Consider the following 15,960-nt stretch of genomic DNA (forward strand, 5'->3'; position numbering starts at 1 on the left):
TCCAGATGTTCAAATTAATGAGCCAAAAGAAAAAGTCACTCTGAAAGGTAAATATGCACACAAAACGTCCTAGGTTTTCTTTTTTTTAAAAAAAACATATATCAGAGTCCTTCCACTTTCCAATTATTTCATGTAGTTTTATGGAATAAAATACAATGAAAATATGTTGATGTTTGTGGATGTAATGACACAAAATGTGAAAATCCTTGTTATTCCTCAGCCATTAACCATGATTGGATGAGTGATGCCCGATTACAAAAGAATAAAACAGAGTTTACTTCAAACAACCTGTAACAAGTAGATTAGTGAGGCACGACGACGTTATCAAATCCACAGCAGCACGCTGTCTGTGCAACAAGAAATCTACTGCAATGTCTGAAAAATCATTATACAATCTACACAGGAAGCAATTGTCAAGAAAAAGAAAAGCCTCCAAATATCCATGAAAGGTTTCAAGCAGATATATATAGACACATCATTTTCTTTCTTTCTTTCTTTTTTTGAAAAGCCTAGAGAAGCAAGCCTCCCTCCCAGAGGACACAAACACATCACTCAAGCCTTTCTTGGGTCAAATTTTAAAGGAAACGCGGCCCCCTCCCGGCACATTTACCACCTAACTTAGCAGCCACCAATGAAATGTGAGCACCTCAAGAAAATACATTTATACCGTTGCCGGAGCAACAGTGTACTTTTTATATCCAAACAGAGAACAGCAGGGCCGAGAGAGACGGGGATGAAGGAGAAAAAAACCAAGGGAGCAGCTATAGATTCTGAACATATGGAGGAGAAAGAGGAAGGAGCAGATATCCGGCATGTTATCGGTGTTGACAGGCCAGCTCATGCTTCAACTTCTTGGCTCAGAGATCTGAGAGGGTGCGGGTATTATAAGATTTCCACCCCCTCGCCCCAGCTTCCCTCTGTCCTTCTCTCTCTCTCCCACTGCCTCCCACTCACCTCTCCTGCTCTCTCTCCTCAGCTTCGCCAGGTCTTCGTCATCTCCCACCCAGTTGTATTCCACGGGCATTGAGATGGGCCTGAGCCTGCCTGCAGCAAGTAGGCGCAGGGGGGGATGTCAATATTACACAGCCGTCCACACACATAGACATCAAACAGCTGCAGATGTCTCAAAAAAAAAAAAAAAAAAAAAACCCACCCAGAAACCCACACGCCGCTTATTTCCATGACATGAAGCTGCTATTGGTCACGATTTCCTACCGTAGGTGGGAGTGCTCCCCCTGCGGACCGACGAGGCCTCCTGGTTCTGGTCGTACTCGTAGCAGTAGAGTATGGAGTCTTCCTCCACCAGAGGGAATCGCCGCTGACACTCCTGGTCCAGGTAGGAGTTGGGCGACTCGGATCGCTCTGCGGCTTGGGCATCCGACTGAGGATCCTCGTTGGTCAGATTTTCCTTTTCGTCTCTTTTAAAGAAAGCAAAACTTCAGAGAAAGTCAAATAAGCTTCCAGGCAGAGCAAACAGGTGGATCTAAGTCGATGTTTGCTGTGGGGTTTTTAATTAGAAACAGGGACGCCTTGATATTCAGCAGGGGGAACAAAGGAACAAGTCTGCAGCTGTGACTCACAGATGTATTTATATTTTATTTTCATGAGTATTTGCCCAGGGGAGCCACCGGGCTTTGACTGCCCATTATTTCTGTTTGTGCTTTAGTAATTGGACGTTCTCATCAGAAGCACCCTCCCTCATACCGGCGGCAAGTATTTCATAACTGCATTTCACTGCGGCAAATTTTAAACGATCAGTTGTCACAGTGGGAACAAAATGTCCCCAACGTGGGCAGTAATTTATGCAAAACGTCCGGCGGTGGACGGATTTCTTTTGGTTCAGAAAACAATTGAAATGCAAATTTTCAAAGTGGCAAAAGGTGAAAACGGTCAAAGCATCTCAAAGAAAGTGAAATTTTTACATTCTTAATGATTCTTGTGTGCAAAGATTAAACCGACTCCTTTAAGATGAAGCATCACAAAACTTTTTCTGTCTTTTCTGTAGAGATGTAACAAGATGATGGGTTTTTCAGGTTCCTTTTGCACTCTGTTTCTTTTTTTCTTGCCATTCCCACAGGCTTTTGGCTTTATTAACCAGCAACAAAACAAAAATAACAATTATTTAATCAGCTTAGTTCTTTTATTGGCTTTGGTTCCAAATTAGAGACATCACATACTTTATAGAGTTCTTATTAAAGATATTCATACAGATTTTATTTTATTTTTTTTATTCGACCAAGAAGTTTATTCTGATAAGAAATTAATCGGATGTTTCCTCAAAGATATTTTTAATTTATAGTTGAAGAAAAAAGAAATGCATGTCAAAAACAGCTTTTACCTTTCTCATTAATACCAGCAAACTATTTTTTTGGCTATACAGCAACCAAATACTGACCAGATTCTGACTGGACCGTTTAAAAATATTCAGATTACTTCCAGTCAGAAGAAACATTTTGGCAAAATAAGAGAAAATTTTAATTAAAATCTGTCTGTGGATATGAATTTTCTCATGCCTCGCTGTAAAGGATCGCAACAGAAATCTGTATTTCTCTTCATGTTTTCCTGTTTTGTTTGTTATTGTTTGCACTGTAGTAAAGTTCTTTGTTGCTTTTCTTCCAATTTTTTCCTCCTGTTGTGATTTGTTTCTTACTTTAACAAAAAAAATAATAAAGAAAATGTCAGCGGGGGCCAGGGGGGGGGAAAGCTGTGTTTGTGTCACTGCAAATTAAAACCAACACCACAATGTTTGACTCTGAAACACTGAACCTTGAATTTTGTGCGGCCGGTACAGTAATCGATCGATTCTTTCGCAGGCTCACCTGGGGGTGTAAGGCTCCGCTGGAGGAGGCGGGATGTACAGATCCTGCAGGGCGCAGCTACTTCGCCTGGAGGGAGTGCTTAATGTGCTGGTGGGCGTAGCGACGCTGCTGCTGGGACTCTGAGGGAAGATAGGCTGTGTGTGAGAGAATGTGTGTGTGTGGGCGTGTGTGTGAGTGTGTGAGAGAGAGAGGACGTGTTTAAATATGTACAAAAGACAGAGAGACAGGCGGACAGAGAGGAAAAGGAGATGGAGACAGTTACAGAAAATGACGCGATGAAAATGTGGACCTCACAACAGCTGAGTAAGTCTGTGACTGTTCACTTTAGTCAGACAGTGAGGCGGCGGACCTCAGCTGTGAAATGAGCAGAGGACGTTTGCAGAGCTCCACTTTAAACTGGTTCACCTAAAGAGGCAGATTGGAGAGCAGCCTAGTCATCGCTCTCATGGCTACAGGTTAAACAGTCTGGTTAGTACTGTACCTGAACTTTAAATTAATAGACCATATCTGTTTTTTTTAGTTTGTTTTTGTTACTTATTTTTGATCAGTGCGATCAAACAATCTGCAGATTCTGGTTAACTTAAAGAGCATAAATTCTGCACAGTTCCTAAAATAGACTTCCAAAAATACAGCCAACATCTAGAAAAATTGGAAGTGAGCAAAATATTGTAATTTAAGTTAACAAAATAAACAGCAGTGTTCTTTATTGAGCCCCTTTTTAGCAGTGTATCGCTCCTGCTCCCATTATCAAGAAGAATTCAGCTAAAAAATTAGGAAGATTTGAGTATTTCAATTTCAGTTTTGCAAGGAAAAAAAACCATCTAGTTCTGAACAGATGAGATTTTGGTAGATTAGTATTAAAATGTGCAGACTGTTACAGTGTTTAAAAGAATTTTAATGAGAATAAAGTTTTTTCTTTTGTTTTTCTAACAATCCTAATTATAAGTTTGCCCATAAAAAAAAAAAAAAAAAAAAAAAACATTTTTCAGTAAAACTACTGTAATTTTGCTGTGGGTTTTGGTGTTGGTGTGCAACTTCAGTATTAATAGTGGTACCTCCAGTCCAACTTTCTGGTTCAACTCCTCAAAAATAAGGACTAAAAATGTTTCGTTTTCACATGAATTCAGATGTATATATGAATATATTTGATTTTGAATATGATACATCTTTTTACTAAAGCTACAAAACACATCTTTGTCACTTCTATACAACTAAGCCTTTTTATTTATCTATTTTATGCATATCATGGTATGCATCTATATCTATCATTAATGATCTGTTCTGTTACAAAGCTGAGATAAAAATAAAATAAAATCTGTTTCTGCAATGGAAAGAAACCCAGCCGATTAACTTCTACACTTTAGTCCTGTTTAATCTCTGACAGACTTTATTTTTTCTCACTTCTGTCTTTAATGTTGCCAGCAGGAGGAGAAAAAATAAATAAATTTTGGAGGAAAAGAGGAGAGAGGACATTAAGAAGGAGGAGGCAGAGAACGGCTGTACTTTGTGGCCTCAGGGGAGAGAAAACATTTTCTCTGGAAAGCGACTCAAAGAAAGCCTGGACCACTTTAATGCTCTTTCCTCTCTTTTCCACCCATTCTGATGCTGGCACACTGTCCTAATAATGTAACTAGATTGGCTGAAGTAGGACAACAGATGCCACTTAGGGATGAAATGATGACATCTAAATGAATGATGCCGCAGCACTCAACTAATTAGTCACAAGTATAAATTTAGCAACAACAATCTGTTTTGTTCATGCTTTGTGAGTGTTAAATATAGCACATACCTGAATGACAGAGTGCAATTCTAATATCTAAAATGATCCCCAAGGCAAACACTAGGGGGTTTTCCAACAAAACTCTTCCTGCACGACTTTTGTCTCTCCTGTTCCCACAGTCCTCTCCTTGTTTTCTAATTTGTCCATTTTAGAGGTAACTCTTAATTTAAGGACAAATAAGATGGATGCACAGAAATAAGCACACATAAACGACAGAGATAATCACACAGGACTGAGCCAAAGCTGCCGATGTACCTGCAGAGCTAATGGTTTCCATCTCATGTTTTTGAGCAGAGCAGGAGTGGATGTGAGCGTGCTCTGTGGGCGTTTCTTCAGTGTTAGGGTGACACCTGCAGGGTCCCCACGCAGCAGGTTCACCAGGTTCTTCAGCTGCCAGCCCACCTAGCAAACAAGAATAGCCTTGAAACGCACCAGCATCTGTGTGTGTCAGATTTATCCATATTTGAGTCTAGTCAGCCATTTAGTGGAAAGGATTTAATTCCGTTTAAAGATGCTAAAATGCATTGAAGAAGTACTCATAACGCTTGACGTTTCTTCATTGCAATCATGGTTGCAATGAACTATGGTCAAGACTTTGACTAGGCCATACCAGCAGAAGACTATATTTCGATCCACACAATTTCACTGTCGTTCTCTCAAGTCTTTTGCGGCCTCTAACTGTTCTTTTCCTCAAGTATTGCACTGTACTTTTACTTCTTCCATCATCTCAACATGAGGAAGAAAGCGAGACTCCGAAGAATCACAACTTGATTCAATGAAAGGATCATAAACAGATCCATGCTAACTTACCATTAGTCAATTTAGCAATTTAGTAATTAGGCGATTACTGAAAACAAATGATGATTTTTACCAAACAGAGAAAGATCAATGTTTCATTTTCCTTCCACTTCGAAAGTATGAAATTACCGTTTTGTTCGGCCTATAAGCCGCTACTTTTTTCCTATGCTTTGAACCTTGCGGCTTATAGCCTGGTGCAGCTTTTCTGTGGATTTTTCTTCAACCGCCAGGGGGCTCTTTAGCAGGAAGTGAATCATTGGAAGTCCAAATTGGAATTCAAAGAAGAAAGTGCTCATTTTCCTTTAGAACAAGCACATGCTAGCAGCAGGCACGACGGAGAAATTTCTTCAAACTCGTATGACGCAGCTTTTAAGTTGAGGGCTATTGATCTGGCAGTACAGGAAGGAAATAGAGCTGCTGTACGTAAGCTCAGCGTGAACAAAACCATGGTTCGGCGTTGCAGACGGAGGGCTGTGCCTTAATAAATCTAGCTGATTTATTAGAAGGCTGCCCTCTGCTGCAGAAAACCGAGAGCGGAGGAGATGCCAGCGGCTTATAGCCGGGTGCGGCTTATATATGTACGTTTCCAGTTTTTTTTTTTTTTTTTTGTGTTTTTTTTAAATTGTAGGCTTATAGCATGGTGCGCTCTATAGTCCGGAAAACACGGTAAATCCCACCAAAATAGCAGAAATATGTAGTAAAATGTGGTAAAGCTAACAGGTATGAAAACTTTTTTATGCCCGAAAGTCTAATTCATTAACATGGAAGGAAGCCTTTTGTTGTTCGTTTTTTTTACATACTTCTGTATTTTTTATAGTACTTTTCGGGTTCTTATGGTTAAGACATGCAGAAGAATGTAGCAATCTTTAAGCTCCATGTAGATTTTGATGTTAAGACAGAAATTAAAGACCAAACCAGTCCGCCTCGTCCTCTACAGTGATTTTGTCTCCTGCTGTGTGGTGCTAGCAGCTACATGCCTAGTTGTAAGTCGTCTTTAAGCGGTTCCTAATAATATTTAGTACAACCGAAAGACCCTGCCCAGACAAACACTCCCTGCTGCTGATCTAAATATGCCAGGTCCAGTTTGGGGAGAGAAATCTTCGCCTGCTGGATGCCTGAGCTCAATCTATATTTCAAACTAGCCTGAGATACCAAACATTTTTCAGGCTCTGACCTGGAGATCACTGTGCTTCTCTGAAAGTCATTTTTCATCTCGACATTTGTTCCAAAGAGTGCAGTATAAAGCGTAAGTAAAGCAGACTTTTACTTCTACTGTTGGTTTTGTTATACCTCTAAGGAAAATATACCTCCAAGAAAATTAAACTATAGTTTTGGAGGTTTTGTGTGGTTTGAGTCCTTGACTGGGTTTTTATCATCCACTGTGAATATCTTCTTTAAATGCCATATTTGCTTTTTTCATGTTTCCAGGCTTGTTTCTGTGGTTTTAATTTGATAAAATATCAGCTTCCCTCTGAACAGATTTCTCAGACATTCCTCACTATTCTGTTGTTATAAAGTTTATTTTAATATTCATTTATATCAGCCGGTTGTGCCAGAATATATTGATCAAACCAATTAAATTATTAAAATATCAATAAATAGCTTCTCCTCTAGGATTTTGTGAACTTTTAGTGATTTTTTATTTTTTTTTTGCAATCAAATTTACAGATTTTGTGATGCCAATTTAGAAATGTTTGTAAGACACATTGTTACAACCTGGAAACCTAGGTTGTAATCTATACAACCTGTGAGGATTTGAGTTCTTTTATGTTTATTTAGGTTTCTGTGTCTATTGAGTCTCCTTGTTGTCCTGTCTACCTCTTGATTGTTCCTCGTTTCCCTGATTACCCACTGTGTATTTAATCCCACCTGTGTTCCTTGTTGGGTCTTTTGAGCTAATAGCTTTCTGCTCATTTGTGCTGCCTGGATTACTGTACTGATTCATCATTAAATTCATAATTTCATATCACCTCCTGGGCCCACTGCGTCTTGCCTCACCACTCTACAACCGCTATTCATGACAACCTTAGATGTTTTTTTCCGTTTTAATAGATTATCAGTTAGCATGAAGCTAACAGCTAAAAACACCGACAGGTTAAAAAACAAAATAATGTTTGGATACTTCTGTTGATTCTTGATGATAATGAGGATCTAACACCTCTCTCTTCTGAACTTTTAGATGCTTTGAACGTCTGTATGCCTCACTGACATGAAAGAGTCCTGACACCCAAATCGGCGCCGGTTCTCTCCACATTCTTAATAATAATAGAGACTCTATTCAGTGGATGAGCAGCTGTGGAATTATTACATATCTTGCTGTTGCACACACAGGCAGCAATTATTTTTTTTCACAAAAGGGGCTATATTTAAACTCTGCACTGCAGGGGGCCTTTTTCATTCACAAATAAACCGCGTACACTTCATCACAAGGCACTTTTTTCCAGTCATGTCAAAGGACAAATTCAGAAATGATTAGGCAATGTGACAGCAAGAGGACGAACAAGGTGTTTTTATTTGTAATGGCTCAGTTTCTTTAATTACCTGAGTAATTCATAAAACCTTGATTAACTCTGTCATTTTTAATATAGTAAATTCAACTTCTACATATCCTCTTCTGACCAAAGTTATGTATTCTATGTTTTCCTCAGGAAAATACTCAGAAGTCAGAGAACTCCGTGTTTCTCCTAGGTTGAATCCAGGGAAGAATATTTCTAAAGCTTGTTGTTCTCCTTCCTGTGTTTTTCTTTTACTTTGCACGGTTATGTGCAGCAATGGGGGGAGGGGCACAGTTTATGTCATCACTCTAAGGTGTATCACAAGTAAGCCGAGACATTTCACTGTTATGTAAATTAGCTGCGTGGGAGGACTGAGAGTTGCTTAAGAAGAAACACCACTAAGCACGTTGGCTTGAACACTGGATTTTTTATTCTGTTTTACTGCAATTTTATGGGACATACCAAAGAAAAGTGGAAAAATGACACCTGGGTTTCTGTATGTGAGAGGTTGTGAAGGTCACTTAGCATTTTATGCGTATTATTCCACAATCGACCTGTTTGCAGTTCAATCTTTCCATAAAACCCAAAAGAGCTTGATTTCTAATTTTAAAGTTACCCACCAGCATAGGCAGTTAAGTGCTATAGCACATCAATTCCTAATAAAATATGTTAAAATGTGGAAAAGTTCAAGGGCTATGAATGCTTTTGTAAAGTGTTGTATATTGGATAATCTGTAATGGGCAATGTAGCAAGCAAAACAAATCCACCCAGTTCACTTGTGAATGCCCTCAAAGCCTAATTACAAAAGACCCAATAATCATCAAATGACTTGATGGCAGCGCTTCATCACTATGGATACACAGACCTTTAGACGTTAACAGAAGGACAGTAAAGACAGTCAGCAGAGATGATTGCTTTATGTTTCAACTCTTAAATGGTGTGCAGATTGAAAAAAAATTTTTTTTAATTTATATAATCAGTCCTCCATATTGATTATATGCCATTTTTTTGCAGATTGAAAAAAAAAATTATGCAAATTCAGACAGAGGACTTGAAAATAAAATAAACCAGCCAGGACTTACGACTGTCTGATGATTGACCTGAATGACTTCGTCTCCAGCATGGATCTTCTTACAACGATCAGCCAGAGACTGATGAGGAGACAGAGGTCATTGTTGCTGTATGCAGAACCACACACTACATTTTTAAAATAACAACAAAATAAACTCCCTCACTATTCGTTCATAACAGCACAAAATGTTTACTTTACTCGACCAATTATGGAGCATATTCTTTGTCAGAAATGCCGATCAGGGAAGTAATAACATCTTCATAACAACCAAAACTACTGCAAAGACAAATCACAAAAAAACTACAACCATTTTGGTCGAATTAGACTCCACCTCCAATCTGACTTGATATCAAAAGAGCAATTCTTATCCGGAGAAGAAGGAGTTAAAAAATCTGCACATCCACTACATGTGGACCAACGATGAAATGGACGAAGGTAAAAACAAAGAGGCGAGTACTCACTCCTTCTGTCGTCCCGGTGATCACGTGTAAGCCGTCATATGTTGATTTGATGTACATACCCTGAAAGAATATAGCACCAGTATAAATTAATGGACCAATATGGATTAATGGACATATGAAAACCATAGGAACTCAAAATAATGTGTAGCCTCACGGATATCTGCAAAACAGTGGAGCAATATGTACTTGTGAATTTGAAATAATGTGCCTGACGTGCAAAGACAAACACGAGAGATTATCAATCTGCAAAAATACTGTTTGCAAAAGTGCTGAAACTCCAGGTTTTTACGAAGGAAAGGGGCAAGAACAGATTAAGAAACAAACTTAGATGCACAGAAGCCGCATGCCAGGCTTCAAGATGAGTGGAAGAGATTTGTTTTTTAGGCCACTTGGCCCGCTGTTGTGTTCAGGGTTCACTGAATGGATGAGAGAACTTTCATGCCCGGTCCCGGCATTTGTGTGGGGGGCAGGGCTTTTATTGTGGCCCCGAGCAGGGAGCTTGTGTCTGAGTGTAGGTCAATGCAAAGATGAAGTCCAACAAACTGCTCTTGGCTACGCAGTGGAATAACGGATTCTTTTTTTTTCTGTTTTGCTAAATAATTACTCGCAATAAAGACACACATGTTTGCCAAGTGCTGCAGCTGCAGTACACACACTGTAGCTGTGTAAGTTCAAAGCGCCCAACATGCTGGGTTTTTTATTTTTTGTTTCATATTAACAGATTACTCACATGCCCATCAGCTGAGCAAAACCCAGTTTTGGAGCCACTACAGTGAGCAGCATCGGACACTGGACAGTAAAGCGTTTCTAACTGACCTCAATATTTCAACCTGCACTTTTCTCCTGTCTGAAACCCCAGGCTGCAGAGGAACAAGCAAACCAGCAAAGCTACGTTTCTGCAAGTTCAAAAAACGGTTTCCATGATTCAAACCACCTAGAAGATATGTTTACATTTCAAAATCAAATTTATTTTGCAAATTAAAAAATGTCTCTTCCCTTTTTGGAGGAAATAACCAACAGACTGAGACATTTCTTTGCTTGAGAATAGCTAATTAAGAATAACTAGCTTGTTTTTTTTTTTTGTATTCAGCATTGTCTATGTTGTTATTATTTTTTTACATTCATGGGTAATAAAGAAATAAGATAGAGTTAGTACTGTTGTTCAGAAAGGGAATACCTTCACTGAGTGAGAGACAACGCTGAAAGACAATCATGCTGAATTTGAATCAAAGCAAAAAGATATTGCTGAGAGTCATGCTGTTACTATATTTATAATTAGTAAATATGATCATCCAGCATTGATTGTTGTCTGTTTGTTGTACTTTACATTGTTTTGAAGTCATTTCCTGAGTCTGTTACACCAACCTAGAAAACAATTCAACACAACTTTACATATTAAAGGGATTATTCAGAAATGTTTTATGTCAAAACATTTATAGTATAGTAGTATAGTAGTTATTATCTTACCCACAGTAGATAACACTCTTGGTGTAAATCCAGACTAGTTGGTCTCATAATGTGAAGAATCTCAAAGAAAAACTAGGACCACAGCAGTTTCCTACTCTCTTAAAACAATTTAAATCGCAACACAATCATTGCGGTTTCTGCAAACTTTCCTTATGTTTAAACTGCTGTCACATTTGCTCTAGGTGGTTATTTAGGTAGGCATGTTTTTTTTCTTTGATGAACTGACCCCTATCTATAATTTTCTATTCAAAGCCATATATTTATTTTTAAATAACTGTCTAATGTAAGCTATAAAACAACTTTAACATAAACTGCTATGGCGGTTTTGAGTCCGGAGCTGTTTTAGGATGACAGCAGTCTGCTGTGGTATTGAACCCTCAACCCCACAAGGCCCACCCCGTCACTCTGATGAAATAATCTGGATACTAAAAGAAGGAGTTATCTACTGCAGGTCAAATATGAACATCTAAAAAACCTTCTAACACACCAGAACAGAAATGTTAAATTATCCTTTAAAGCTCAATCCATGTTCATTTCCATGCAAGCTGATGGAATAATGCTTGAGCAGGTACATGGTGGAAAAACTTGGCATATATATTTACAGATTGTTTCATGATTTGGGATGTGTGTCTCCTTGGTTGTGACCACATGAAGAAATTCACAGACTCAGAGCTCAAGGCGCTAACCTTGATTTTGACCAGTTTCAGAGCTATGCAGTTTATTTTGCGTAACCTTCGTATTTACAGACTGTGGAGACAGTTGATGCAGTCTGCAGGCTGCACTTCTGCAAAGAGGTAAGTTGCAAAATACAAAAATAAATAAATAAAATCAATCAAACAAAAATCTTGCGCATTAACTTGCTGTAAGAGTACCGAAGCTGCAATCAACCCCCTCTGCCTCACTGCATCACTTATGTTTGCTAGTGAACCCCCCCACAATTCATTTCAGTGGGGGAGGGGATTCAGTACCCCTCCACTAATCATTAAAAACAAATGCATCCATTTGAACGCAGCTTGACAGCAGCATTAGTCTGCTGACCGGCTAATTGTTAGTCCTTCTGTGGCGCTCGCTGTTTATTCGAATAAAAACCCTGAAGCCAGACGAATCAGTAGTCAGGGTAGAGTGGACATGACTGACATCTGGATCCTTTTGGTCACATTGGTTCATTTCTATATTTAACATGACAGCACAGAAGATGATTACTAGCCTCTAGAAGGGTTCTTCAGAAAACCGAGGGTATTTCGCAAACATTGGCAAAAATGCTCTTGCACTGCTTGTTACAACCTCAGCCTAGTTTTGTTTTTTGTTTTTAAAAAAAACCCTTGATGTATTCAAAGCATGAAAGGTTAAAGTTGGTATGTAAATATAACATTACATGCAGTATCATGTGTTTTCCAGATGAGTCTTACCAAGCCTTCGGTGGACTTTATGTTGGCCAGCTGCACCACCTCCAGGTGTGCGGACTGAGAGACCATGGGGTCCGAGGACAGGGAGATAATCTGGTCACACACTTCGGACAGGGTTTTACACTGAGGGCGACAAATGATGGACGAACGAGTTCTTTAAACCCACATAAGGTGACTTCACGTTCAATGCAGCGGGACAAAGTTAGAAACTCACCACATGCAGGATCTTGTTTTCAGTTTCGTACACAGAGCAGTCCTGGGGAATATTCAGAGGAAAAGAAAATCTGTTACCTCAAGAGAATTAGACTAAAATGGAGTTATTGGCCTTTCTGCTGTAGGTGGATATAAGAAGAAATTGAGCAGCTTGGCACCTACACCATAACCCCCCTCCCCAACCAACCCTCCCACACAGGCAAGCACAAACACCAAACAAATGAGTCACCAATGCGGAGGCAGGTCTCTCTCTTGCGCTCTGCTAGCCTTCCTCTCTATCAGTCTTTGGCTCCATCTAATTTGGCCTCTTTAACTCCCCCCACCCCTCCTTTCAATTTGTTCTATCGCTTTAATTTTTCTCCAGATAAACATTATCCTCCACAGAGACAAAGTTAAAAGCCATTAACTGTCACTTCTCTCATTAGGTACCAAGACAGAGATGAGTGACTGGCATCTTTCACCATCCGTGAGCAGAAGCAGTGACGGAAATAACTGAATTTATTTCCTCTCTGTGAAATTTTTGCAATAATGTGACATTGGAACTACAAACCTAGATGTGTTTTTTTTTTTTTGTGATACATCAACACAAAGAAATACATAAAGTGGAGGAAAAATGCCTTCAACATTCCTGAAAATGTGAAAAGAGTGATGTGCGTTTTTTTATTCAGCACCAAGTCAAGACATTGTAGAACCAACTTGGACCTTTACAGTCAAAACAGCTCTAAGTCAGGCAGATCAGGTAGGGAGCATCTATAAACTCCTATCTAAAGCTTTATCACACATTATTTGGTTTAAACTTTTGGTTATTCTACATTTACATATTTTTGGATGATCTAAACCATTTTCTTGCCCAACTGGAAGATGAACCTCCACTTCAGTCTCAAGTTTTATGCAGATTATAAACTTTTTCTTCAAGTATCGCCTCATATACATCTATCACCTGTAACCACTTTTCCTGTCCTTAGTGATGGCACAGAATAATGCAGCCACCACCATGTTTCACTGATGGTGTGTTCAAGGTGATGAGCTGCCACACACAGTCAGTAACCCAAAAACATTGGAGCTTTCTTTATATACATCATTCACTCTAACACAATGCTATAGATTTTTTTTGTGTGGATATTTTCATTTGTTTGGAAACATTGAAATACATTAGTTCTAAATGTGGTGAACATATTTAGCTAACTTTTATGTGTGTGTGTGTGGGTGCAAAGTTTCTCCCAAAACTTGCTAAGCCCGGTGGTTGGGTACTAGAGCAGCCATTCGTCCAGCCGCCTGTCGAATAAAAAAGGTTTAAAGTTGACAGGAAATTTGAAAATACCACTTGATAATTATGTGTTATTGGAAGATCGGAAAATGATTGAACACCAACTATATAGTCTTAAAAAAATGCAAACATTTTACATAGACTTAAATAAATAAGCAATGATTAGCCTGGTGGCCCGCCAGGCTTATAATACACTGGGAGAAACCCTGTTTGTTTTCTTGTTCTGTTGTGGAGGGGAGTTCCTTAAACTGAGGGCTGAAACCATGGAGGACGAAAAGATGGAGTCTGGTGCTGACTGGGTGATGTCATACAGAGCTCCACCATGAGGGAGAACCATTGAGTCAGTTATTAAAGTTTTTGTATAAGTTCTTTTGTGTTTCGCTAATTTGGTTAACTTTATATTGAGCTAATAGTTATTTAAGGACATCCTTCAACAAATTATGTGGTTAGTACCTTTTTGTTAGTTACATTTTGAAGTAGATGCTCCGCTTCTCCCCTCCCAAGTGTCTGCTGTGATCAGCAAGTATTTAAGTCCCTTTTTTTGACGTGTGCGAAGTCAGTCTATTTTTGTTTTAACAGTAAACTTGATTTATTTTAAGTCCCAATTATGACTTGAGCTTAATTTCTTTTTTTTTTTTTTTTGACATATTTAGGTGCTCTGTATTAATTGTTTGAGTTTGTTATTTTGGGGAAATAAACCCCTTTAAAAAACAAACTAACACAGTATCCTCATGCCTAACTGGCTCTGGCACTTTCTGTCTTATATGGTCAAAGCTGCTTCTTCTACATACTTGCTTTGTCCCAACAGCAAACAGGAAGCTTGAACAAAAAGTCATTGTAACACAATTATTGACATTTGAGAAAAACTTAACAGTAATCAGGCTTTTATACTTGCCTGGACAATGTATTTTCCTATATTATCAGTACCTGAATAAAGTTGATAGTATACAGTAGTACTAGTAAGTCTCTGACAATAAATAAAGATCTTAAATCTTTGGCTCTTCTTTTTATAATTTTGATTAAAAGTCTAAAAGCACTAAATTGTTTATATTGAGCTTTTACCCGTGCTTAACTACACTGCTTTTTCAAAAAGACAGGATAATTGTTTTCAACTTTGTATATTGGATATAATAAATAGTTAAATACACTAAAAATGGCAGGAATAGATCCTACGGCTTCATGTCGCTTGAAGTGGAATATGTGGGTCAAGTTGCGCCGAGGGCATGAGACGTACATCATGATGTGACGTTGCTCAGTTTATTCACCTGCTGCACGATCGTGGTGAGTTCGAGACATAGCTGGATCACATTGTTTCTGGTCACAGAGTAATCCGCCACTGCAGCAAACGGTGACCTGAAAAAGAAAGAGCACCTGAAATGAACCATTAGACCGTTCTTCATCACAGATTGCATCACTGCTAATATGGTGGAGACATTTCAGAGACTCAACGAAGCGCACAACGGTGGAAGAAACGGCCTTGCTATCAACAAATATGCACAAAATGAGAAAAAATATAGAAATTCTCCAGTTTCTATGCTTTTAGACCAAAGCATTTGCATAGGATTTGAAAGCTAAATCAGTTTTCTCCATTTATTCTGTCTAATTTTGTCCACAATTATGCATGTGCACATGGAGAAACAAGGCATCAAGCCACATAAAAACAGAATTAGTCAATTCAACCTGCTGGCTGAATTGACTAATGTAAGATCTTCCTGTCAGCTGATACATCATGGATATGATAGAAAAACATTTACAAAAAAAACAATTCAATCCCTTTTACAAAAAGATTCAAAAATTTCCCAGGTGTTAGAGTTAAAACAGCCAAATGACTCAAGAACAATTTAATTAGTAAAATAAAACTAATATAATTTTTTTTTTTTTTAAATCCTACTTTCAATGACTTCTGCAGTCTCAAATTTATTCCCACCTCGAAACAGAGTTCTCCATAAGAGCACACATTTCCAAATCAGGTGGCCTGAAGATCCACGTATTGGATCAGTCAGCTTAAATACTTGTACTGTTGATGGTGATGTTTCATTGCTTGTTATAAATAACAAGCAATTTCTGAATAACAAGAGCTGTCTATATTGGCCAATACAAGCAAATATGTAGAAACTGTTCACATTTTTGATGTGAACATTAAAAAATATATTATTCTAGATAAGACCCTGAGAATGAAGCA

The 15,960-nt window shown here is 38.5% G+C and overlaps 1 protein-coding gene across 6 annotated transcripts in view; it reads right to left on the reverse strand.

Moving 5' to 3' along the window:
* LOC122844927 (connector enhancer of kinase suppressor of ras 2-like) overlaps positions 1–15,960 on the reverse strand; it is a 40,544-nt gene that overhangs the window by 12,476 nt on the left and 12,108 nt on the right. Inside the window, exons 4-12 of one of the 6 annotated variants that reach the window (XM_044140779.1) lie at positions 15,044–15,149; positions 12,513–12,554; positions 12,302–12,421; positions 9,426–9,485; positions 8,975–9,043; positions 4,855–5,001; positions 2,820–2,953; positions 1,216–1,418; positions 955–1,044 (exon numbers count right to left, since the gene is read on the reverse strand). In XM_044140779.1, the coding sequence (XP_043996714.1) occupies positions 955–1,044; positions 1,216–1,418; positions 2,820–2,953; positions 4,855–5,001; positions 8,975–9,043; positions 9,426–9,485; positions 12,302–12,421; positions 12,513–12,554; positions 15,044–15,149 (971 nt within the window). The remainder of the gene's footprint in view (positions 1–954; positions 1,045–1,215; positions 1,419–2,819; positions 2,954–4,854; positions 5,002–8,974; positions 9,044–9,425; positions 9,486–12,301; positions 12,422–12,512; positions 12,555–15,043; positions 15,150–15,960) is intronic. The other 5 variants (XM_044140782.1, XM_044140781.1, XM_044140780.1 and 2 more) reach the window with 5 other exon arrangements.

Source organism: Gambusia affinis, linkage group LG15 (assembly GCF_019740435.1).
Source record: "Gambusia affinis linkage group LG15, SWU_Gaff_1.0, whole genome shotgun sequence".
NCBI classification, from domain to species: domain Eukaryota; kingdom Metazoa; phylum Chordata; class Actinopteri; order Cyprinodontiformes; family Poeciliidae; genus Gambusia; species Gambusia affinis.